The sequence below is a fragment of the Cucurbita maxima genome, unplaced genomic scaffold (assembly GCF_002738345.1).
Source record: "Cucurbita maxima cultivar Rimu unplaced genomic scaffold, Cmax_1.0 Cma_Scf00039, whole genome shotgun sequence".
Taxonomy (NCBI): domain Eukaryota; kingdom Viridiplantae; phylum Streptophyta; class Magnoliopsida; order Cucurbitales; family Cucurbitaceae; genus Cucurbita; species Cucurbita maxima.
Genome location: NW_019272055.1, coordinates 1,567,755 through 1,591,610, shown reverse-complemented (window position 1 = coordinate 1,591,610; position 23,856 = coordinate 1,567,755). Strand labels below are relative to the sequence as shown.

The 23,856-nt window shown below is 34.3% G+C and overlaps 2 protein-coding genes and 1 pseudogene across 4 annotated transcripts; 2 read left to right on the top strand and 1 right to left on the bottom strand.

The window, feature by feature from the left end:
• Window positions 1-383: 383 nt before the first annotated feature.
• LOC111469265 lies at window positions 384-1,676 on the bottom strand (annotated as a pseudogene).
• A 7,492-nt stretch (window positions 1,677-9,168) lies between these two features.
• LOC111469274 (transmembrane 9 superfamily member 5-like) lies at window positions 9,169-15,605 on the top strand. Of its 3 annotated transcripts, none has more exons than XM_023114491.1 (7): window positions 9,169-9,571; window positions 10,482-10,522; window positions 10,774-11,362; window positions 11,447-11,578; window positions 14,104-14,260; window positions 14,570-15,054; window positions 15,135-15,588. In XM_023114491.1, exons 1-7 carry the CDS (start codon window positions 9,411-9,413, stop codon window positions 15,349-15,351), a joined length of 1,782 nt encoding a protein of 593 aa, XP_022970259.1. In that variant the 5' UTR covers window positions 9,169-9,410; the 3' UTR covers window positions 15,352-15,588. The 3 variants fall into 3 exon arrangements, with proteins under 3 accessions (XP_022970259.1, XP_022970260.1, XP_022970261.1); XM_023114492.1 differs by having other exon boundaries at window positions 9,432-9,571; window positions 10,767-11,362; window positions 15,135-15,605; XM_023114493.1 differs by lacking the exon at window positions 9,169-9,571 and adding an exon at window positions 9,842-9,993 and having other exon boundaries at window positions 10,767-11,362; window positions 15,135-15,605.
• A 3,375-nt stretch (window positions 15,606-18,980) lies between these two features.
• Window positions 18,981-21,088, top strand: LOC111469275 (60S ribosomal protein L10a-like). Its single transcript, XM_023114494.1, has 6 exons — window positions 18,981-19,017; window positions 19,261-19,306; window positions 19,627-19,846; window positions 20,209-20,374; window positions 20,543-20,748; window positions 20,842-21,088. The coding sequence occupies exons 2-6, from the start codon at window positions 19,302-19,304 to the stop codon at window positions 20,893-20,895; spliced, it is 651 nt and encodes a 216-aa protein (XP_022970262.1). The 5' UTR covers window positions 18,981-19,017; window positions 19,261-19,301; the 3' UTR covers window positions 20,896-21,088.
• The last annotated feature ends 2,768 nt before the right edge of the window (window positions 21,089-23,856 follow it).

The following is a 23,856-nucleotide window of genomic DNA, read 5'->3' as shown; positions in this document are numbered from 1 at the left end:
CGGCGTGAACGTTGGATTGTAGGGGCTTAAGGAAGAAAATGACAGAAAGAAGGGAGGGCAGCGGTCGGAATAAGGAAGAAGATGACAAAGAAAGAAGGAAGGGCGGCAGTCGGCTTAGGGTTTGTTGTGGCTGACTTGTCTCTGGCTTCGAGTAAAAACTAAAGAGGTTGGCGGTTCGCGGTTGGCTAACGGTTTCAGTTTGGCTCCAATGGCCGAACACTAGGTCTTATTTTTATAATTATTATTTTGTATTGGCTCATGAGCCCAAAGCTTGGGCTTTACACAAAGTGAGACAACAAATTTGTGTAAATGGTTTATTTGTGAAAGTTGTATTGACAAAATCAATCAAAGTTTTGAGAATGCAATCAAACTTGCCGATTGCACTAATTTCGTAGATAATACTCTTGGTCTATTAGAATAGGGTTGCTAAAATTGACCATTATAAAGTCCAAGAAGTGCATATTGGTGGCGGTGTGACGCTAGTCACATTTTGATCCTAGCACCATTAGTGGTGTTAATTATCGTGCAGTTCTTTATGATAACACCTTAAACCGGTACTTCATTAGTATATTTTCCAAGACTTTCGATGCTTATGCCATGTCCTGGCCCACATGTCACGTTGGTGATGTTAATTTGTTTGCTTCCATCTCCAAGAGAAATGCAATCATATCCTGTTGCAATTTTGGACATTGTGATTGCGATCCTATTTGATCGACCGATGTGTATTCCATCAGTGTTGGGACTGTTTTCTGGTGCAGTTATATTGATATTATGGAATGTGAGGTTGTTGCAGCCGAGGACGTTGATATGGAAGTTCTTGCTATCAAGTGACGTTATTCTCTTCACGATTGAATTGGTATTGAAGTTGAACCTCAAACTCTAAACAGTTTGTATAATCAAATAATATTTTGTGAGCGTCAGTAATGAAGCCAAAAATTTTAACAGAACCCAATAAAATCGAAAACTCAGAAAAGAATTTCACTTCTTTACATTTTTTTTTTTTTTTTTTTGTTACAATGGTTAAAGATTATCCTCTAGAAAATAAAGAACGCTTACCAAATTATAAATGTTAGAAGATTAGAGAAGACATCTAAAAACAACAAGATGCACGAGATTGAGAAGGAAAGCTGAAGGCATATTGCTTACAATGGGGAGTTGGTCACAATTTATGCGTTTATGGCGATCATTCTTTTTCCAAGCTGCCTTTCCTTGGCCATCAAAAACTCATTCACCTGACAATGTCAATCTATCAATATGTTCAAAAGCAATCCAATTATCTCCCTAAAGACTTTTTGGTGCCTGCAATGTTCCTCCAAGTTGAAAGTCAATTGGGCTATTACAAGGTTCTTTAAATATCCCTTCCTTTACTTTAAATATCCCTCCCGGAATAACAATCGCACTAGAACGATTGGACGTGCATGCATCCTTCCATGCATTTGCTAAAGCCTACATGTCACAAGTAACAAAAATTAGCAAACAATTGATCAACTCAACGAGTGATAATATTGATGTTCATACTGTATATTTACCTTTGTGATGTCAGTACGAAGCACTATGTTACCATATCTTTTCAAAGGAAAAACAACATCGGCACTAGATTGAGTATCAACGGTAAAATCTAACAATAATAGCGTCAAGATTGTAGCAACCAAGAAACTCGATTTGATCGTACTCATGATGCCCTTGCTTCCTTTTCTTTTGTTATGTATATTGCTTGAATACTAGTGAGAGACAATGATATTTCATTTTAGATTTGGAACCTTTATGTATTTAATAATGCCAATTGAAGAATAGAAATCAAGTTGGGATGGAACTATCAAAAGTTATGGTTCCATCTCCCTCTCTTAATCCAAACATAATTGATAACTTAATGTTGTTTATTGTTTCGCTAAGTTGTTCATTAATGGTTGTGTTTCAATACCTCTCTCACTTGCCAATGAACAGTTGAATCTCAAAGAAACTAGGCATTGGCCAAACCCAACGAAGTACTTTTCTCGGAAGGAAACAAGCTTTACAGCCACAAATTAATGGTAGCCTTGTACAAATGAAGTTTCTATTACAAGATGCACTTGAGTATACATTAATTTCAATGTTAGAAAACTTTTATGGGTGGAGGGGAAGAAATTTCAAACTATTTTTCAAACTCCAATGAAATATTTTTAGCATACTTTGTCTTTACTCAATTGATTATTAAGAAATTTTCAAGTGGTCCCCTAACATAAGATTGCTCTAAACTAAACCCTCTTAACTTTTGAATTTTATGATTGAGCCACCAAAAATAGGTAATGTGATTTTTAGGTATACTTTTCATTCTTAGAGGCAATTCAAAACAAGTAAATAATATGACCATATCATTGAAGATGCAAAGGGATTGTGAGGGCCATCGGGTGCCAAATTTGGATTACAAATTCGGGTCCAAATTCTAGGTATGAAGTTACATCTTAGGAGACATCTGAGTAAGGAAAAAGACTGCTAAAATGAACCGTGTTGATTTGTGAGGATAGTTTTCTCTCTTAGAAGCAATTTATGACAAGTTGGAAATGTAGCCACATCACATTGATGGAGAGGAATGTCAAGGGAATCAGTTGCTGGATCCAAATTTCAAATTCCGGTCCAAAGCTTCAACATGGGGCACCATTTGCCATTTCCAAAAAGCTTCGTATCCACTTTTCTTCTTATATATCATACTATAAACATAAAAATCAAAAGATTTAATTATTTAACAAGGGTTGCTTGGGTTGAATAAATTTATGATACAAATAATTGAGTTAAATCTAAAAAAAATATCTCAACACAACCAAGCTCAACTCGCGAGCAACCAATATCTTAAGACTTGAAAACACAAAACAGAGCATCATCAATTAAGACCGAGTTTTGTTTTATTTTCTCTCTTTTGCTGGTGTTTGTCGTTTCTTGGCCTTAATTACCTCAGATTTTGGACAATTTCAATAAGTTCTAGTCTAGTAATCTCCTAGAACATTTCGCTTCTTTTGATATTTAATTTTTCTTAGATTATCAACATTTTTCCTAAAACTAAAAGACACAACAAGGTAAATATGATTTACTTGTTGTAGAAATATGTTTAGTAGACTATGACAACTCAACTTGGATACTAGATTCAGGGGCGACTAATCATATTTGTTCTTTTTACCAGGAAACTAGCTCCTGGAGAATGCTTACGGACGGCGAGATAACACTTAGGGTTGGAACAGGAGAGGTTGTCTCAGCAAGATCAGTAGGAACTTTAAAGTTGTTTTTTTTTGGAGATAAGTTAATTATATTAGAGAATGTACTTTTTGTTCCTGAAATGAAAAGAAATCTAATATCTATCTCTTATTTAGTAGAACAATTGTATAAAGTATCTTTTGAAATCAATGAAGTGTTCATTTATAAAAGAGATATTCATATTTGTTATGCAAAACTAGAAAACAACTTATATATGTTAAAACCGAGCGAAACAAAAATTATTTTAAATATCGAGATGTTTAAAACAGTTGAAACTCAAAATAAACGACAAAAGATTTCTCCTAATACCTATCTTTCGCACTTAAGACTAGACCACATTAATCTCAATAGGATTGAGAGATTGGTAAAAGAGAACTTCTAAATGAGTTAGAAGACAACTCTTTACCTCCATGTGAGTCTTGTCTTGAGGGTAAAATGACTAAATGACCGTTTTCCGAAAAAGGTTATAGAGCTAAAGAAATCTTAGAACTCGTGCATATAGATCTCTGTGGTCAAATAAATGTCAAAGCACGAGGAGGGTACGAATATTTCATCAGTTTTATTGATGATTATTCAAGGTATGACAATCTTTACCTAATGCATCACAAGTCCGAAGCTCTTGAAAAATTCAGAGAGTATAAGACTGAGGTTGAAAATCTATTAGGTAAAACTATTAAAACACTTCGATCAGATCGAGGAGGAGAGTATATGGACTTAAGATTTCAGGACTATATGATAGAATATGGAATAAAGTCTCAACTCTCAGCCCCTGGTATGCCTCAACAAAATAGTGTATCAGAAAGGAGAAATAGAACTCTGTTAGACATGATTCGGTCTATGATGAGCTTCACTCAATTACCCGATCCGTTTTGGGGATATGCAGTGGAGACTGCTACATACATTTTAAACATGGTTCCGACTAAGAGTGTTTAAGAAACACCTTATGAGTTATGGAAAAGGCGTAAAGGTAGTTTACGTCACTTCAGGATTTAGGAATGTCCAGCACATGTGTTGTTGCAAAACCCCAAGAAATTAGAACGTCGTATAAAATTATATCTATTTGTAGGATACCCCAAAGAGACGAAAGGTGGTTTGTTTTATGACCCTCAAGAAAATAGAGTGTTTGTATCAACAAATGCTACATTCTTAGAGGAAGACCACGTAAGAAATCATCAACCTCGCAACAAACTAGTATTAAATGAGATTTCTAAAGAAGCTACTGATAAAACAACCAGAGTTGTTGATCAAGCTGGTCCTTCAACAAGAGTTGTTGATGGAGCTGACACTTCTAGTCAATCACATCCTTCTCAAGAGTTGAGAATACCTCGACGTAGTGGGAGGGTTATAACTCAACCCGATCGTTACTTGGGTTTGGCAGAAACTCAAGTCATCATACCTAATAATGGCATTGAGGATCCATTGACCTATAAACAGGCAATGAATGATGAAGATAGAGATCAGTGGATCAAAGCCATGAATCTTGAAATGGAGTCAATGTACTTCAATTTAGTCTGGGAACTTGTAGATCAACCAGATGGGGTAAAACCTATTGGTTGCAAATGGATCTATAAGAGGAAACAAGACCAAACTGACAAGGTACAGACCTTAAAAGTTCGACTTGTAGCAAAGGGTTATACCCAAAGAGAGGGGGTGGACTATGAAGAAACCTTCTCTCTTGTTGCTATGCTTAAACCGATTAGAATACTCTTGTCTATTGCCACATTTTATGATTATGAAATTTGGGAAATGGATGTTAAGACAGTCTTTATAAATGGCAATCTTGAAGAGAGTATCTATATGACTCAACCAGAGGGGTTCATTGAATAGGATCACAAGCAAAGAGTTTACAAGCTTAAAAGATCCATTTATGGGTTGAAGCAAGCATCTCGATCCTGGAATATAAAGTTTGATACTGCGATCAAATCTTATGGCTTTAAACAGAATGTTGACGAACCTTGTATTTATAAAAGGATAGTCAACTCTACAGTAGCATTCCTGGTGTTATACGTTGACGATATTCTACTCATTGGGAATGATGTGGAATTTTTGACTGACATTAAGTATTGGCTAGCGATACAATTCCAAATGAAAGATTTGAGAGAGGCTCAGTTTGTTCTTGGAATCCAAATTGTTCGGAGTTGCAAGAACAAAACACTAGCATTGTCTCAGGCATCGTACATCGACAAAATGTTGATTCGATATAAGATGCAGGACTCCAAGAAATGATTATTACCTTTCAGGCATGGAGTTCATTTGTCAAAGGAACAAAGTCCTAAGACACCTCAAGAAGTTGAGGATATGAGACACATTCCCTATGCATCAGTAGTCGGTAGTCTAATGTATGCCATGCTATGTACCCGACCCGACATATGTTATGCTGTGGGAATTTTCAGCAGATATCAGTCCGATCCGGGACGTGCTCATTGGACTGTCGTTAAGAATATGCTCAAGTATCTTAGGATAATGAAGGACTATATGTTCTATTTACGAATTAAACAAAAAGAGAGAATCTGAGATATTTAAATAAGATTTAAATATCTTAATCAAATATGTGTCGGAATTAATTGGGATTGACATTTGAATTAATATTAAATATTAATTAAATAGCTTAATTAATCATTTAATATTACTTTAATTTGGAATTCATAATTCAAATGGATTGTTGAATCAAAATGAAGAAAGTCACAATGTTGAATTCATTTAATGGAAAAATCCATGTTAGTGGAATTTTGAGGTGTCAAAATTTGGTTTAACCAAACTTGCATGCTTGCCAAATAAACCTCATAAATTTGAGTGAAATTTTGAGTGTCAAAATTTGGTTAACTTAAGCATGCATGTTTGCCACGTAATCCCAAACATTTGAGTGGAATTTTGAGTGTCAAAATTTGGTGATCTCAAATTTGCATGAACATGCAAACATGACTCTATAAATAGAGTGATCATGGTAAATGGAAGGTTGCTCAAGGGAAAAAACCTTGAGAAAAACCTCTCACAAACTCTCTCTTCATATATACTAAATCCCTCCCAAGTTTAGTCACTCACCGGATTCCACAATCCCGTTCTAAGGCCGGAGAATAGTGGAGAAGACACTAGTGAGGAAAAAGAAACTTGAGCTACAAAAGGTTAGTATTCAAACCCATTGAGTTTTAATGTTTTTGAACATGCTAGCTAATTCACTATAATTGATGTACTTAGAGTGCCTAAGATCCAAATTGCTTCCACATGTTATATTAACACCATCAAATACTTGTCACTTAATTTTCTAATCTAAAATTCTATGTTTTTCAAGACGATCTAAAAATTGCAATATAATCGAATGTACACCATTGACGAAAAATATAGATTTAAGGATACTACTCACTGAATTTAAGGATACTACTCACTGAAAAATATAGATAAGAGTGAAAGCATTTTATTTTATAACGTCAAGGTACTAAAAACATTACATTGTTCACGACACAGAGTCTCCTTCAAACATACGACCATCTTATTTATTTGGAAAAATACAACAAAAAAAAACCTTAAAAGACTGAGATTCAAATTGATAGAGGTTGTCTTCATTTACCATCAATGTACCAAAAAGAAGGTTAGATTTAGAAAATATTAAAGAAGAACAAAATGTTGATAAGATACATATCTAACACTTCAGAAACAATTTTTTTTTTTTTTTTTTTTATAAGTTTTGAGATAGAATAGGAACATTCTACACAAACTAGAAAAAAAAATTATACGAGCATTAAAGAGATAAACGTAAGGAAGTATATATCCGACCTTGAGTCTAGAGCTCTGATACCAAATGATATGGAAATCACTACAAGGGGAGTAAGGGGATTACCTTTTAATCGAATATCTCAATGAAAGAACACTTGTTTGAGATTTGAATCACTCCACAACCAAGATCGATCATATCTAGCTTGAATGATTCTACATGCAACCTAAACTACATATAATTGCAAAGAAACTTAGCATTTGCTTAAAAAAAAAAAAAATAACCCTAATTTACTACATTTTTCAAGTCCCATCTTAGAAATATAACATGGCTTTATAGAGCCTCAAAACAACCACTCTTAACCTTCATCAGTCAAAAGTTGTAACTATATTTCACGACCATAATGAGTCACTATTATATCTTAGGGCCATAATTAACTTATATGTAAATAAGCCTTAAAATACATTAAATAAACACTATAACTCAAAATTATGATTTACCCAACATTTATAACCATAAAACTTGATTCCTCTTTGTCACATTTAATCATCTTTGGATAATTTTGACACCATTTTCTTTACATCTTCATTGAAGTATAATATCTCTTGGTTCATGTCATTCTCCAATTATTCAAGAGGATTAGTCTTCGAATCTATTTGTGAAATATGCTACAAAAAATAAGTTATGAAAATATAAAGGACCTCAAAACACTCTCACGTGTATACACTCAAGGAATTTTTAGGCCACCCTGCTTGTACTCATTCACACATATGAAACTCTCATTCTCACCTTTCAAAATTTTCAATAGAGTCGAGATTGGATTTTAAACTCTAAGTCGATTAGAAACTAAAAAGATAAAAATAAAGAAAAATCAAATTAAGAAAAAACACAAAGGAAACATATATCCGATCTTTAGCCTGAAGCTCTGATACTAAATGATATGGAATCAACTCAAAGGAAAGTTTTGGAATTGATTATGATATGAACCAAGAGACATCAATCACACAATATGCTTCAACAAAGATGTGAATAAAATATTGTTGAAATTATCAAAAGATATTTCAATTCATGCCACATTGAAGAAGAATGAATTTCATGTTATAAATTTTGGGTGGATTACAATTTAGAGTTATTGTATTTCATCAATGTATTTTAAAACTTTTTATTTACTTTAGGTTACAATTATATAACGGTTAATTATGACCATTAAGTATGAATGTTACAACTCTTGGAATGCCTTTAATAGTTTCATTTTGAGGCTATATAAAGACATGTATGCTGTATTTGTGAGTAGACTTGGAAAATATATATATAATGAGCATTTGTGCTTTCTTTAGCCAATGACTAAGTTTATTTGCAATTCTATGTAGTTAAGGTTGCATGCAGAATCATTCAAGCTCGACATGATCAATCTTACTTGTGGAGTGATTCGAATCTCAAACAAGTGTTTGAGATATTTGATCAACAAGAATCATTCAAACTAGACATGATCGATCTTGTTTGTGGAGTGATTCGAATCTCAAACAATGTTCTTACTCCTCTTGTAGTGGTTCCTTATCTTATCAGATTACCTTGATGATCAAGATCAAGAGCAAAGAAAATACGTTTCTAAACTCGTGATTCGAATCACTCCACAAAGAGGTTTAATCAATAACACTTGAATGACTCTAGTATGCAAATTATAATAAACACAAGAATTTGGAAAGTAAAAACTTAGCTATCAACAAAACTAAAATAGAAACCCTATTTTTTTTAATTCCAAAATGTGATATAAGCATAACATGAATAACTATTTCTATCCTTAGAAATAAAATTTATAATAACTTATGTTTTAATAGAAAGATTCTAACTTTTATAGCCAACAACACATAATGACCCCTTATCACTGGTAATTTAAAGACATTTATTTAAATCTTAAAAAAATTATAATAAAACATTTTTAAATCTAAATCATGTATGACACGATTAAGACATCTTATTTAGCATCAATTTAAGTAATTATTTGATTGGTAAACTTCAAAATTACATGAATAGGTTTAAATTTCTCATACCAGGAATAATATTGAAGGCATGAGGGATGGAAGTATAGATGGTTACGGTAGAAATTGAATTGTTAATTTCATGAATTTGGGATTAAATTGGTATTAAATATGGGATTAAATATGGGATTAAATATGGGATTAGGGTCAATACTCACAATCCGCTTTTTGGAAGTTGGTTTAATCAACAATTTCTACCAAACCAATCACACAACACCGGTTCTTGCAAATTCCCCATCCAAAATTCGACAGAATTTTGAGTATTTTATAATTAGGGGCGAGTGATTCCGAATTAGCGTTTCCTGCAAAATCACTGCCAAGTCCATGGAGTAGTATCATGAAGTCAATGCCTAGTCGAGCATTGTTCTGAGTCTCCATCTTCCGCTAATTCGCTTGCAATCTTTCAATCTTGATCGTCAGCTTCATCTTCTTCAACAATGTCTCGGTCTCTTCCTGAGATCGTTATCGTTTTGGTGCTTTTAGGCTCCCTTCGCTTCTCATGTCGTCTTTCTACTGCTTCTCCGCTCAATCACCGCTACATTGTCGGGGATCCAATTCCGTTATTCGTCAACAAGGTTGGACCTCTGAACAATCCCAGGTACTCCATTCAAATCCCCATCATTTACTAATTGGACGTTCTTTCTAATTATTAGCCTTGTGACTCTGGTAGTGATCCCTAAAATTTGAACTGCGTTGGAGATTGTTGCGTTCATGAGTTCTTAACGAATATCATATCAGTCTATAGGTTTAATGTAGATTGTACCAAATTTTAGATGAACATTGAAATTGACAGAAATGTGGAGATGCTTTGAAATTGAAAAGTAATATTCTTCTTTTAGTCATGTCTTTAATAACTATTTGAACTTCATTTTCAACATATTACTCATTTTTTGGAACCAATATACCCTGAGGAAAAAAGACGATTCTTCCCTGTGTTAACTGCGCTCTATTCGGTCGGAACCCGGTTCGATAACCTTCTCTCATAGATTCCCTTCACCAAGTCATCACGCTGATAGAAAGGTAATCATCCTGAGAATCAAATTTGGCTTATGGTTCCAAAATATCTTTAGCTGTCATAATCTCTTTCCCACTGAATAAAGATTGAATATATGTCCATTGTCGACCAAGACTAGGCAAAGGTAGAACACCAAACTTCGCTGACTTTCTCATAAACCTTGATTTCATCCATTCCCACTACGGCCAAAAATCCCCAGCAGTCCATCTCTTAGTTTTTTTTTTTTCTTTTAGGTCGTGTATGGACTGGATAAATTTTCCTCCGGTTGGAGAGGATTCGGCTTCAACAACAAGATCCTTGTAGCTTTACTGATGCAGTTTTTCCTTGTAATAGTTTTCGAAGTTTACAAATTCTGACTTTGTTATTGGAGAAAGAATGCCATTTTAACATATTTGAGGCCAAATCCAGACTTCAATTGAATTTGTTCTCTCTCTTTGTCTATTTTGCTTCTGCTCCAGTCTTATTGTTTACTTTGTTTCCCATTTTCTTGCAGCGAGACCTACCAATACTATGAATTACCATTCTGCAGTCCAGGTTAGCCTTTTGAAGGAGCCTAATTGAAAGACTTTCACGTTTTAATAGATATTAGCTCTATGTGATAATATAGGACAACAAAGCTAAGGGTCACTTTTCAAATGCATGCTAGTTAATTGCAATAGTTGCATCGTGATTTATACTTATTCCTGTATTAGCTCCTTCAGAATTTTGAACTATATCGAATAAATTTTGGTGTAACTTTTTTATATCAAAATAATATGTTTGAAGGTCTTCTCCTTAGCTTGCAGATCCAGTAGTTCAAAAGAAAGCAACCTTAGGGGAGGTTTTAAATGGTGATCGGCTGACCGGCGCTTTGCATGGGATGAAATTTAGGGAAGATAAACCTTGGGAGAGACTGTGTGAAAAGAAGCTAAAAGGTGCTGAAGTTTCACTGTTTAGGGAAGCTGTCAGGAATGACTTTTACTTCCAAATGTATTGTGATAATCTTCCTGTGTGGGGTTTTGTTGGCAAAATTGATGAACAGAGCTGGACCCTGAACAAGCAGGGGCGAAGATATTATCTTTTCACACATATTCAATTTGATGCTTCCTTCAACGGGGACGAAATCGTGGAAGTTAATGCCTTTAGCGATCCAAATCATGTCATTGATATAACAGAGGATGTCGAACTCAATGTTAAGTTCACTTATTCTATTTTTTGGAATGAAACTTCTGCTCAGTATGGAGATAGGATGAACAAGTATTTGAGGGCTTCACTACTGCCTATCAGTCAGAAAATCCACTGGTTTTCATTCCTTAATTCAGTTGCTATAATCGTACTGTTGATGGGATTGCTTACTTTGCTTTTTATGCGCCATCTCAAGAATGATTTGATGAAGTAATGTCCTGCAAATAAATTTTCTCGAGTCTTTCATTAAGTTTGTTTGGTAAATTAGATTACCTATTTTTTTTTGTGTTTTAGGTGTTCTGGTGGTGATGAAGAGGATGAAAGAGAGGTTGTTTGGAAATATCTTCATGGAGATGTATTTAGATGTCCTCCAAATTTGCCCCTCTTTAGTGCTGTTTTGGGTGTCGGTACACAGCTGCTAACTATGTAAGTTAATTTGAACTATTCTTCTATAAGCTATGTTCATCATAAAGTATTGATATGCTTCAACAACAATACTCGCTTCCTAATTGCCTGTTTTTGACGGTCCAAAGCAATCTAATTGCATGCATGATAAGAAAAGGAAAATTTTCCATATTATCATAATGGGCACTGCAATCTAATTGCCTGTTTTTGACAGTCCAAAGCTACCTTAGACCAATGCATTTTAAAGTAAAAAAATACTTGCATGCATTCTGGGCTGCAACTATGTTTTGCAATCCAACTACTTGCATGCATTCTGGGCTGTGACTATGTTTTACAGTCCAACTATAGTTTGACACGTGGAACATTCCTGTCTAGTTTTTTATAAAAATACATTTTAGTTTTTTCTACTATATGATTAGGGTAGGCTGCAAAAAAACGAAAAAAGAAAAAAAAAAAAAAAAAAAAAAAAAAAAAAAAAAAAAAAAAAGAGTGCAGCCTTGGATGCACCCAAGTATTGCTCTTTAAAACAAAAGCAACAAGGAAAAACAAACCCTAGCTTTTATAGGGGATCGATGCTGAACTCATAGTGCCACCAAAAATATGTTGTTAAGTTTGTTGGATAACACAATTTGGAGTATAAGGAACACTTCAAGGGGTATATAATGGGTTTGATATTGTATTCTCTTTATTTTATTTGAGATTCAATTAATGGCATGTTGATCAAAATTAATTGTATAACATGTGACTTCTGGAAAATGGAATATATTCTAAAGAAAACCTCAAGGACCTACGACCTTACTTGAACAAGATCTTCTGTTGCTTGAATAACTTTTATAACGGTGTTCTTGAGTTCCAAAAAATAAAAAACACAAATGACCTAGAATTTGAAAGTTAATATTCCTCAAAAACATTTTGTTTCGTCTATGTTATTAAAGGCGAAACGTCAACATGTGGCTTAATGTTACAATAGGCAGTTTGTCCTTCTTTCAGTAACAAAGAGTTGCCAACATGGTTGTTTACTATGACACATGGGAAATATATATGCTGCCTTCCCATATCATTGTTGAGTCTACAGAAATTTATTATGTCAATGGCATAGTTGGTGATGATGTTAACGTCGTGTTACTTGCACAGGACAACATTTAATGGATAACAACGTTAAGAAAAATGTTGAACCTTTTCTGCATGTCTACAAACGTTTGTATTAAAGGATTAAAAATTCATATACATGCTTTACTGCAGATAGCTTAACAAGACAGTGACAGAGAAAAAAATAATTGATAAATAGAAAACTAAAAGGTGTTGCCTAGTAGGAAGTTGGAAACTGGTGTCTGAAGTGACAAAATGATAGCAGAGTGAAAAAATGGAACAAGCATTCGAGAATTGGATATATTTTTCCCTTCATGAAAAAGAAAAGTTTTGGGAAACTTAGACTGAAAAGAGCGGAAGACGAGGCAATCTTTGGGTTGTGCTTTGTTTTAAGTATAATAGAATCAGGGAAGCTGCTAGACATAGTTTCTCAACTTGATGGACTAACCAGCTTATATAACTGTATAGCACCCATTGGTATCTAACGCCATGTTTATCAGTTTCTTAGATCAAATTTTCCTTTTTTTTTTTTTTTTTTTTCCTAATCTTCGAGGAGTCTGTCCAACATAATGACATAATTTACAATTTTTTTCCCTGCATACCCTGTTCGTGTTAATCCGGGTGATCCACAGTTTTGCTATAGCCCTAGTTCCTCTTTCTTGCTTTCCCTAGTCTTCTTCTAACCTGTTTCTTCTGTAGCTTATTGATAAGGCAACCTTTATCCTTAGTCCACAACTTTTGTTGAAGTAAGAACCCTTGAATCAAAGAAATTAACATCTCCTTCTACAAAATTTGGATCAACTAAGAGATAAGGCTAGAATTAGATTACCTCTTAAGATCAAAGATCTAGAAGCAAGATTTGGAATTTCGTTCTAAATTGAGTTACTTCACAATCGAACTTGATCAAATCTTGATTGAATGGCTCAAATGCAATCTACCACAAAATAGATGTAACCACTTTGACAAGTGAATTCCCACCATTTTTCCACTACAAGAAATTATAGAATTAAAATAATAAATAAAATTTTCTAACAAATTCTTCATTAAGTGCTAGTTATAGCAACCTCATCCACTACTTCAATCGTGCAAATATTCACTTCCGAAGCTCCAGACGGTCCTTCCTCAATTGAATCAATTTGTAACACATGAAATAACGATGGAACCAAGTCTATCCAATTTTGTAGAAAAAGAATAAATTATTGCTAAATCTTAGGCCTTCGATTGTGTAATAGGTCAAGTTAGAATATTTGGAACATTATCACTTATGTTAGGTGAAATTTTCCTTTAAGTTTGGAAGGGTCCGTTAGTCAGGTGAAGTACAACAGATTGCATAAAGAAAAGAGTTTTAACACAAATATTATTTTTTATGTAGACTAATACTAGTATCAGTTTAAGTGTGATCATGATCTAATCTACCGATTTTATTTCTCAAATTTTGTATATAATTTTTTCAACAGGTTTTGCAGTTTATTTCTTCTGGCGTTTCTAGGAATCCTTTACCCATACAATCGTGGATCACTAATCACCTCCATTATTGTGATCTATTCTCTTACATCAGTAGTTACTGGGTATACATCTGCTTCTTTCCACTGCCAGTTTGCCGAGATTGGATGGGTAAATTTTGCCTCTCCCTGTGGGTTAACTCCATGATATATTTTTATTTGCAGTATTATTTTAGTGGCTCATGATCTTTTTGTGGATGATGGTTGGGAGGGAGTCCCATATTGGCTAATTTAAGGAATGGTCATGAGTTTATAAGTAAGGAATACATCTCCATTGGTATGAGACCTTTTGGAAAAACCCAAAGCAAAGTCATGAGAGCTTATACTCAAAGTGGGCAATATGATATAATTATGGAGAGTCGTGATTCCTAACACTTTTACCATTTCCTTCTCACATTTGATTTTGTCTTCTTATTTTCAGGAGAGAAGTGCTATTCTATCAGCGATTCTGTATTTGGGGCCATCATGCTTCATAATTTTTATCCTAAATATTGTTGCTATATCCAATGGAACTACTGCAGCACTGCCTATTGGCACCATCATAGTGATTCTTATCATATTTACTTTTATCAGCCTCCCTTTGCTTGCATTCGGAGGAATAATAGGACATCGATTTAGATCTGAGTTTCAAGCGCCTTGCGCCACCAAGAGAAACCCGCGAGAGATTCCTCCTTTGGCTTGGTTCAGAAAACTTCCTTGTCAAATGTTCATTAGTGGTCTGTTGTCATTCAGCGCAGTTGTTCTTGAATTACATCACTTGTATGCAAGCATGTGGGGGTTCAAAATTTTCACCCTTCCAAGCATTTTGTTCATCACATTCATCATCCTTGTCGTACTCACTGCAATCTTGAGCGTTGGTTTGACTTACATTCAGCTGTCGGTTGAAGATCATCAATGGTGGTGGAGGTATCTATTATGTCCAGCTTGCATGATTGAGATTGTCATCCATTTTCTTCTATGTAATTGCTGTCTTTTCAACCGTGCAGATCGGTGTTCTCTGGGGGCTCAACAGCCATCTTTATGTTTGGATATTGCATATACTTCTACGCCAGATCGAATATGAACGGTTTCTTGCAGCTATGCTTCTTCATAGGATATAATGCTTGTTTATGTTACGCATTCTTCCTGGTGTTGGGAGTCGTAAGTTTCCACGTTTCGTTGTTTTTCGTTCGTCGTATTTACAACGCTGTCAAAAGCGAATGAGTTCATTTGAGCTTCGATTTCTATTATCATATTGAGGGAAGAAGGATCATCCACTTGAAGATTTTCATAGGAAAGAAGGAAAGAAAAGAGGCGTTAGTCATTGGGTAATCGTCATTTCTTGAGTTGTAGAAGATGAAAAATCTGTTGGACTAAGAATCGATGTTGAATTGCTCTTTATTTGGAACTATAATATTCGTTCTTAAAGATTTTGGACATTCTTTCGAAGGGTAATTATTTTTCCTTTTTCGGGTGACGTTGATACCATCGTAGGCTATTCATGTTAGAATTCTCTAAACCCTAAACCCTAAATCCTAAACCCACCATACTGGTTCTCACACTCTCCTAAGCCAACTAGTCAAGCTAGCATTCGCTTGATGGGCTGATGCTAGACACTCGAAGGAAATAATGACTTCATAGCATCATGAAACATGATGGTCATTTCAGTTTCATAGTGCGTGCTTGTACTTATCATAAAGGGAATGTATCCTGTTGCACATGAACATACAACCATGGATGAGATCCTCATACTTTCATCATGGTGTAACAAATAATGCACGACAACCTCAATCCTTTCATTACATATTAAACTCGGTAGTTATGCGTACATAATTCTTATACATCATTTCATACCTAACAACTTCCAAGTCAGGGTGATATGGAATCAACCCAAAGAAAAGTTTTGGAGCGGATTACCTTCAAGATCAAGAATAAATAAAACTCGTTTTTAAACTCATGATTCGAATTATTTCACAAAACGTTTGATCAAACTCTAACATGCAAGTTTGAAATACAAACATACAAGTTATTTTTTTCCATTCCAAAATGTCATATTAAAGAAATATCATGAATAACTATTTATAACCTTCAAAATAAAATCTTATAATAACCTAATGGTTAACTGGGAGGGTGTAACTTTGATGACCATCAATACCATAATAACCACTAACTAATTATAATTAAAGACAATTTTCTCAAATTTAAAAAATACAATAAAATCTTCTTAAATCTAATTCATCCATGGCAAGATTAAGATAACTTATTTCGTATCATTCTCCCGTTCTTCAAAAGGATTCGTCCTCGAAACTAATTGATACCTTTGTAATGAAAACTTAAAATCATTTGTATTTCTTGGTTTTAATCTTCTTCGAGTCTTCACTTTTATTTTTAAGTCATGCATGGATGTAAAAATGAAATGAGAGTGTGGCTTCTTGTGCATCTCACGGTTCTTGTTTTCCCCATGAGTTTGCGGTTGGCCAGCATTTTAATTTCGTGCAAAAATTCAATAGAAAAAGTCCTTCCAATTTTGTGTATATGTCCTTTCGTATGCAAAACATTGTTCTAGCAAACTCTAGTAATAGAATCCTCTTTCTTTTTAATCTCTATACATGTGTCAAACATTTCTTCCTCACACTCTTTCTCCTTTTTACTTCCTTTACATTTTGTCTCTAATGGACATGGAGCGACATATACTTGCATATTGTTTTTGCTCGTCTCCGTATCATCAGTAACAATATCATCATTTGAAATATTATCTCGCACCATAATACAATCTTCCTCTTTTTGAATGGGTTGTACAATTTGCCTCTCTTACTTGGTCCTACAAATCCAACTCTTGACGTAATTTACACATGTATTCCATAGATCGGTGGATTCCATCTAAAATGCATCACTATTAACATGAGACTTCTCATCCATCTCTTGATTTCTATGCTTATAATCGATGTTCGTATCCTTTTTCCATGTAGAAGTAGAGTTGGAAAAAGTTTTAGAAGAATACCATTGAGACCTTCGTTGGATTTGCCTCTTGATCTTAATTGTAATGTGTAACAACTCCTCGATATTAGAATAAGGTTGTATTTCAGCCTTGTCTGCAATCTCCGTGTTTAACCCATTAAGAAATCGCGCCATGAGAGCCTCCATGTCCTCATTGAGATCCAGTCGATCCATCAATATATCTATCTTCTTGTAATAATCCTCCACAAACTTGCGCCCTTGTTTCAATGTTGGAAGCTTTTGCTCTATGTCCCGTTGAAAATATTGTGGAACAAAACGCTTCCTCATGGGCTCTTTGAACTCATATCATGAATCAATTGGTGCTTCAAGATTTATTCTCCTACTTGACATCAATTTATCCCACCAAATCTGAACATATTGTTTGAATTGAGCAATGCATAAGAGTACTTTCTTTTCATCACTAAAATTATGACCGTTGAACACCGACTCCACCGTTTTCTCTCATTCAAGGTACTCATTTGGATCGGTTTTACCATAAAACTTGAGAAGTTTTAATTTGATGCTCCTCACTTTACGATCAATTCTATCGTCATAAGGAACTCGTTGTTGAAAATTATGATGCCTTCTTCCACGGCTTCTCCCTTGCATCAAGGCACGACCAATCGCATATGGATTATCCTCGTATTGACTAGAATTGTCTCCCTCATATTGATCGGCATGTTGTGCTGGTAGTGGAATCCTCTCTCGAGTTTGATTTTGAATCTCCAATCTTCTTATTTGATCTGTCAACTCCTCTATTCCTTGAATTAGTTTTTCTATGGTTCGTTGTTGGGCTTCTCTCAATCGTGCATCAGTAATGTGAGAATTGTTGTCCTAATTTTTCATGCTACTGAGCGGAATCACTTAATACACTCATTTAAAATATAAAATGAATCAATTTTTTTTTTTTTATATCATACACCATATTTTCTTTTTTTTTCCCCACAATTTGTCATCTTACTTTTTCTATATATATATATATATATATTTTGATTGGAGGATAAATTTTTAATATTAGGTCATAAATTGAAATATGAGTGCTAGCTTTCTTGGTTAGTTGACTCTACAAAACAGTATAGTTGGCACGTACGTGAGGTAGCGCCCCTAACCTTGGGTGTGAGATAGGTTTGTCATCTAACCTTCTATAAATGACGAGTAGGCTAGAAGCCACCATGTTGTCCCCACCTAATACGAAGTCTATGAAGGTAGCGCCTCATTTTTAAATATCGGCTATTGCTGCGTAGGCTAAGCTAGCTACTCAAGACTATACACAACAAGAGTAATACAATTAGAACTTAGAATAAAGTCTGTGGGCACCTGCTAAATCATGGATGCGATGAGAGTCTATAAGTAGGTTGCTTATTGGGTATATTTTTATACTCATCCCTTTCTTCTTTCTTTTCCAGGTGTTCGCAGGCTGCTGGTCGAGGTGGAGGAGCGTTCGAGAACTATGCAGTCACAGAGGGAGTCGTTCTGGAGCATCAGTTTGTTTTTATTTGGAGCCTTTTCTGTTTTGTTTTATAATGGTTTTCAAACTTAGTTGTTTGTTCTCTTTAATCTAATATTTAATTTTGGTGGTGTTGATTTTTTTTTTTTAATTTAAATTTTGTCAATTTTTTTATCTTTTATATTATTTGCTTTTATTTTTATTTATTTTTCACTTTCGTCACTTTAGCCTTTATTCGAGTTTTGTACAAGCACTTATGTAGTTAAAAAATAATTAAACATTTTCTTATATAGTTCATAAATAATTAAATGGGCTTTTAGGCCCATTTACTCAGACATCCAACGAAATTAGTGAGCCCAGTTCCACCGATCCATCTCTGTGTTAGAACACGTATAAATTCTCCTTTCTCTAAACCCTAATTTCTCCGTCTCTCTTTTGTTCTTCCGGTATGCGGTCTCCACTCTTACGTGTTTCACTTCTCCTCCGCTTCATCTTCTTAATCTCTATAGCATTGCGAAAATCCAACTTCTTGCGTTTTTGAATTTTGTGAATTTATTTTTCCGTTGTTTTTGTTTTTGGGGTCTGATTTGCAGTTTACCTTGGTTACTGGTCATGTTTATGTCAGTTGCTCCATTGTTATTTGCTTTCTTTGAAGAGTCTTATCTTTTCTCAACTATGCTTGTGCACAGGACTAAGTGTATAGTGTCCTTGAGACGGCGAAGATTCGAAAATGAGGTATTTTTTACGGCATTCTCTTTGTTTTGGATAATTGTTATGGATTCAGATTCATGTTCACATTTGGGTCATGCTATTCCCTTGATATATTTTTTTTTCGATACTACTGTTTTAAGTTTAATGGTTGCTACTGTCTGGAGTAATGGGTTCTGAATGATTTAATCAGCTGTTTGAGTAATCTGAACAGTTTGAGAATGTTAGGTTAGTTATCTTCAGGAAGTAGGCTTGCATTTCCATGCTTCTTCAATTTGTTTCAGTGTGTGATCGTATTAGTTATACCTTGTGTGCGTGGTCTTATTTATCTTCTCATTTTTCTACAGTAAGCTTCAGAGTGAAGCTTTGAGAGAAGCCATCTCATCTATCTTCACCGATAGCAATGAGAAAAAGAGGAAGTTTACCGAGACCATTGAGCTTCAGATCGGGCTGAAGAACTATGATCCTCAAAAGGACAAGCGTTTCAGTGGTTCTGTGAAGTTGCCCCACATTCCCCGCCCCAAGATGAAGATTTGCATGCTTGGTGATGCCTTGCACGTTGAAGAGGTAATTTTACTAGCTCTATGTGCATGATTCTGTTACTGGTTACCCTGTGATATTTTTCTTGCTATATCTTCAACAATGCTTGTGTGGCTTTAGAAATTTATTTTATTATTCTTAACTTTTTTAACTTAGCATATTTGTTGCTATACAATCAAGTTTAAAGCTAGATTATGGCTATAACTCAGCATATTTATTTGTGGTGTGTATGAGCCAAACACTAGCGTTTCTGATGGTTGTTTTAGAGAGAGATAATTTGGTGTGAATCAATGCATTGTTTTTTCCTTATTTTTGGGCTTCCATAGATTCCTCTTCTTATGTGTCCTCTAGGGTATGTCTTAATGTTGTTTCATGGAAATCTATTTCAGGCTGAAAAGATTGGTCTAGATTATATGGACGTGGAAGGCTTGAAGAAGCTAAATAAGAACAAGAAATTGGTGAAGAAGCTCGCCAAAAAATACCACGCCTTTTTGGCATCTGAAGCTGTTATCAAGCAGATCCCTCGTCTTCTGGGCCCTGGTCTCAACAAAGCAGGTTGGAATATTTTATGGATATGTAATTCCACTGTTTCTCTTCACCAAATGTGATTAATTGGCAACTCCCTGAAATATGAATCCTTGTTATGTTTCCAAGAATAGAAGGTGGAAAGCTAGAATTTTTTTAGGTATGTTAATTTTATCTTAACCTTTGTCATTTCTCCAGGAAAATTCCCAACATTGGTGACGCACCAAGAATCACTTGAGTCCAAGGTTAATGAGACCAAGGCAATGGTTAAGTTTCAACTGAAGAAGGTTCTTTGCATGGGAGTGGCCGTGGGAAATGTTGCCATGGAGGAGAAGCAAGTCTTCCAAAATGTTCAAATGAGCGTCAATTTTCTGGTTTCTTTATTGAAAAAGAATTGGCAGAATGTAAGTTAAATCTCAGTGCAACTCAACCTGAAGATGTGTTTCATCATTTTCTCTCAAGGGAATGTAAATATTGTCGTTTCATGATTTTTGCAGGTTAGGTGCCTGTACCTGAAGAGCACGATGGGGAAGTCGTACCGGGTTTTCTAAGCTCTGTTAGCAATCTAGTCAGTTTTATGTTTGATCTTTTTTACTGTTGACGTTATTTTTTGAAGAGCAGTTTTGTGAATTGAGCGTTTTTGATTGAATGATTCTTCAACAAAGAAACAGGGATGCTCTTTTCTCCTTTAAAACGACAATTGATAATGAAGTTTTTATTCCCATCAACCAAACTTATTCCCAACGTTCGTTTACATTACTATGTCTGGTTTTGTTGGGCTTGAATTGTTGGGTTTTTATTTTTTTGTGGGTTATTGACGTGCCAGCCCTCTTTTTATTTCACATTTTATGAGGAATGGTATTCACTGCATGTTTGTGAACTTCGTGCCATGCATGATCTCCATCCAAATATTACTTCTATTTTTCATAATAATCATTGATCACTGTACGTACTTTGTAGTTTGAATTACAATCTGTCTTTGATGCTATTAATGAAGAGGTTTCAAGCGGGTTCTTTTTTTAAAAGAATTGGTTGTTAATTTCATGGCTCGTGTTTGTTAATGATTTGTATTTGTATTTTATGCTATGATATGCAAATCAAGTTATTGTTTGTGAGATATGTGCGCCCTAAAGGGACTGCAGGTTTCGCTCTTAGGGGTTAACAAACACTGACATTATAGCCTCATTCAGTTCTATGTTGCTACTTTTCATGTGCTTGCATTTGTTGTTCAGCTCACAGGATCTTGTTTTTCCAGCTTGATTGTTGCTTTGAATTTTTTAACTGAATATCAGTGGTTAAATCTTTTCGTCTAACTGTTTGCAGTTAAACCTTTGGACTCTTGAGGTTTTGTTTTGAACTAATGGAAGTGATCTAGGTTGGATAGTTTTTTTTTTTTTTTTTTTTTTTTTTTTTTTGGTGTAATTACTTATGGAGCTTCGAGTGAAGAGCAGAAAAGCCCTTAGGCTGCATCTTCTCATAATGCTCCATACATCAATTGCTGCCTTCATAAACAATGAATAGCTTACTGCTATCTCATGTGTTGTTTTGAAGAGGCATACAAAATCATGAATGCCATGATGCTCTGAATGTAAATAGTTTCCACTGAAGAGTTTATCCATTTTGCACTGAGTTCCAATAGAAAATGTGAAATAAATGGTTCTGAAATTTTCTTATGTCATGTGCAAGTTCATGGTTGGAGGGGGAGGAGGTAATCATCGTCCTGGTGCTTGCTGGATTATGCTGTATATCTTAACTTTTCTATTTGATTGTTGTCGTTTTCTTGTCCCACGTTTTAGCTTTTTTACATCTTCATTTTTCACATGCTTTAGGTTTTGGTTTATTTGTAAACCACATAAGTTCAAATTAGTTTCATGAATTTGGAAGAGGGTTATTTGTTAACCTGTGTTCTGAGTGTTATAGTGTGTAGGGGTGTACACGACAACTTGGACGAACTCAACTTGAATTATAGGAATTGGGTTGAGTTGCATTAATATTTTGGGTTGGTTTGGATTATTTTTCCTCAACTCGTAATGAGTTTGGTTTTGAGCTCATAGAACAAAAATCTCGAATGGACCTGAACCAAAACACATAAAATAAATTAAAAAAATTTGTGAAAATTTGTCTTCTCATGAATTTGTGGGTTTTGTTCCTACTAGAACTCTATCAGCACAAGTTTAACTCTTGGATTGAACTTTTTTACTTTTATTTAGTTTCTTTTTATATATTTTTATTATTTTTAGTTTCTTATATATTATTGATTTGTTTGAGTAATTTTAAAGCATATTGTATTTAATTTTAGTTTATTTTATATGGTTGATTTATATATCCATTTAGGTTATTTTGATTCTACATATGGTTTTAAAGATTTTTAAAAGAATTGTTTTCCTTTAGTTTAAATTTAATATTATCAATTATATGAAAATTCAAGATTATTAAGGTAATTTGGAACATAGTTAATAACTAAGGAATTGATAGAAAAATAAAAAATATTTTTAAATATTGTAAAAATATTTTAATTGAAATGTGTTTACCTGTATGACCATATATAGAGTTAGAGAGCCCTAAATAACAATAAAAATGTATATATATAATTGAAATGTGTTTACCTGTATGACCTAGAGTTAGAGAGCCCTAAAGAACAATAAAAATATATATATATATAAATGAAAAATATATATATATATATATAATAGGATAGAATAATGTTGCAACAAATAGATAATAAATACATTAGAATTATTCTTTAATAACCAAATCTCGAATTAAGCATATTTAATAACCAAATCTTGACTTGAACAAATGGAATTAAACAAAAGAAATGTGGATTAAACAAATGGAATTAAACAAAAGAAATGTGTATTTGAGGGCGTGGGTGTCAATCAAACCAAACCCTAATATACAAAAAGATTCTTTTAATATATTTATATATTTTTATTTGGCTTGGGTCAACTCGAAGGTTCTATCCACGAACTCGAAATCGAACCTTTGGCTTGGGTCAACTCGAAGGTTTTGCCCACGAACTCGAAATCGAACCAATTCAGTTTGAGTTTAGAGAAATGAATTTAACCCTGCCTGAAATGCTAATCCAACCCAACCCTATAGTTCGGGTTGGGTTGGTCCGGGTTGCCGGGTTGTCGAGTTGAATGAATGTACACCTCTAGGGAATACTATTTTATATGGATCAGGTTACGTGCCTTATCTTGGTAACTCTACATCATTTTGACTATATACTTGAACTTGATCGACTCTTATGTCTCTACATATAGTCAGAGTGTAATTAGTTTATTGAATTTAGATTAATAATCGTAAAATTCACTTTATTCCATAACAATCTTGTAAACATCAATAATAACTTTATTGAAAATAAAATATGTTTTTGTTTACACACTATGAATTTTAGGACATAAAACCCAACATCTTCATGGTATCAAAGATCAGAGATCTTGAAGAATTGGAGTTGTTCTCCATCATCACTACTTTGAATGTTGTTTTCGCTCATGTGGCCGACAACT

Bases quoted from the DNA above. Each gene is read 5' to 3' on its own strand.
- LOC111469274 (XM_023114491.1), top strand. From the start codon at position 9,411: ATGTCTCGGTCTCTTCCTGAGATCGTTATCGTTTTGGTGCTTTTAGGC. The intron at 10,523-10,773 runs GTTAGCCTTTTG...CTTAGCTTGCAG, and splicing joins ATTACCATTCTGCAGTCCAG to ATCCAGTAGTTCAAAAGAAA. The intron at 11,363-11,446 runs GTAATGTCCTGC...TTTGTGTTTTAG, and splicing joins CTCAAGAATGATTTGATGAA to GTGTTCTGGTGGTGATGAAG.
- LOC111469275 (XM_023114494.1), top strand. The intron at 20,375-20,542 runs GTTGGAATATTT...TCATTTCTCCAG, and splicing joins CCCTGGTCTCAACAAAGCAG to GAAAATTCCCAACATTGGTG. The intron at 20,749-20,841 runs GTAAGTTAAATC...TGATTTTTGCAG, and splicing joins TGAAAAAGAATTGGCAGAAT to GTTAGGTGCCTGTACCTGAA.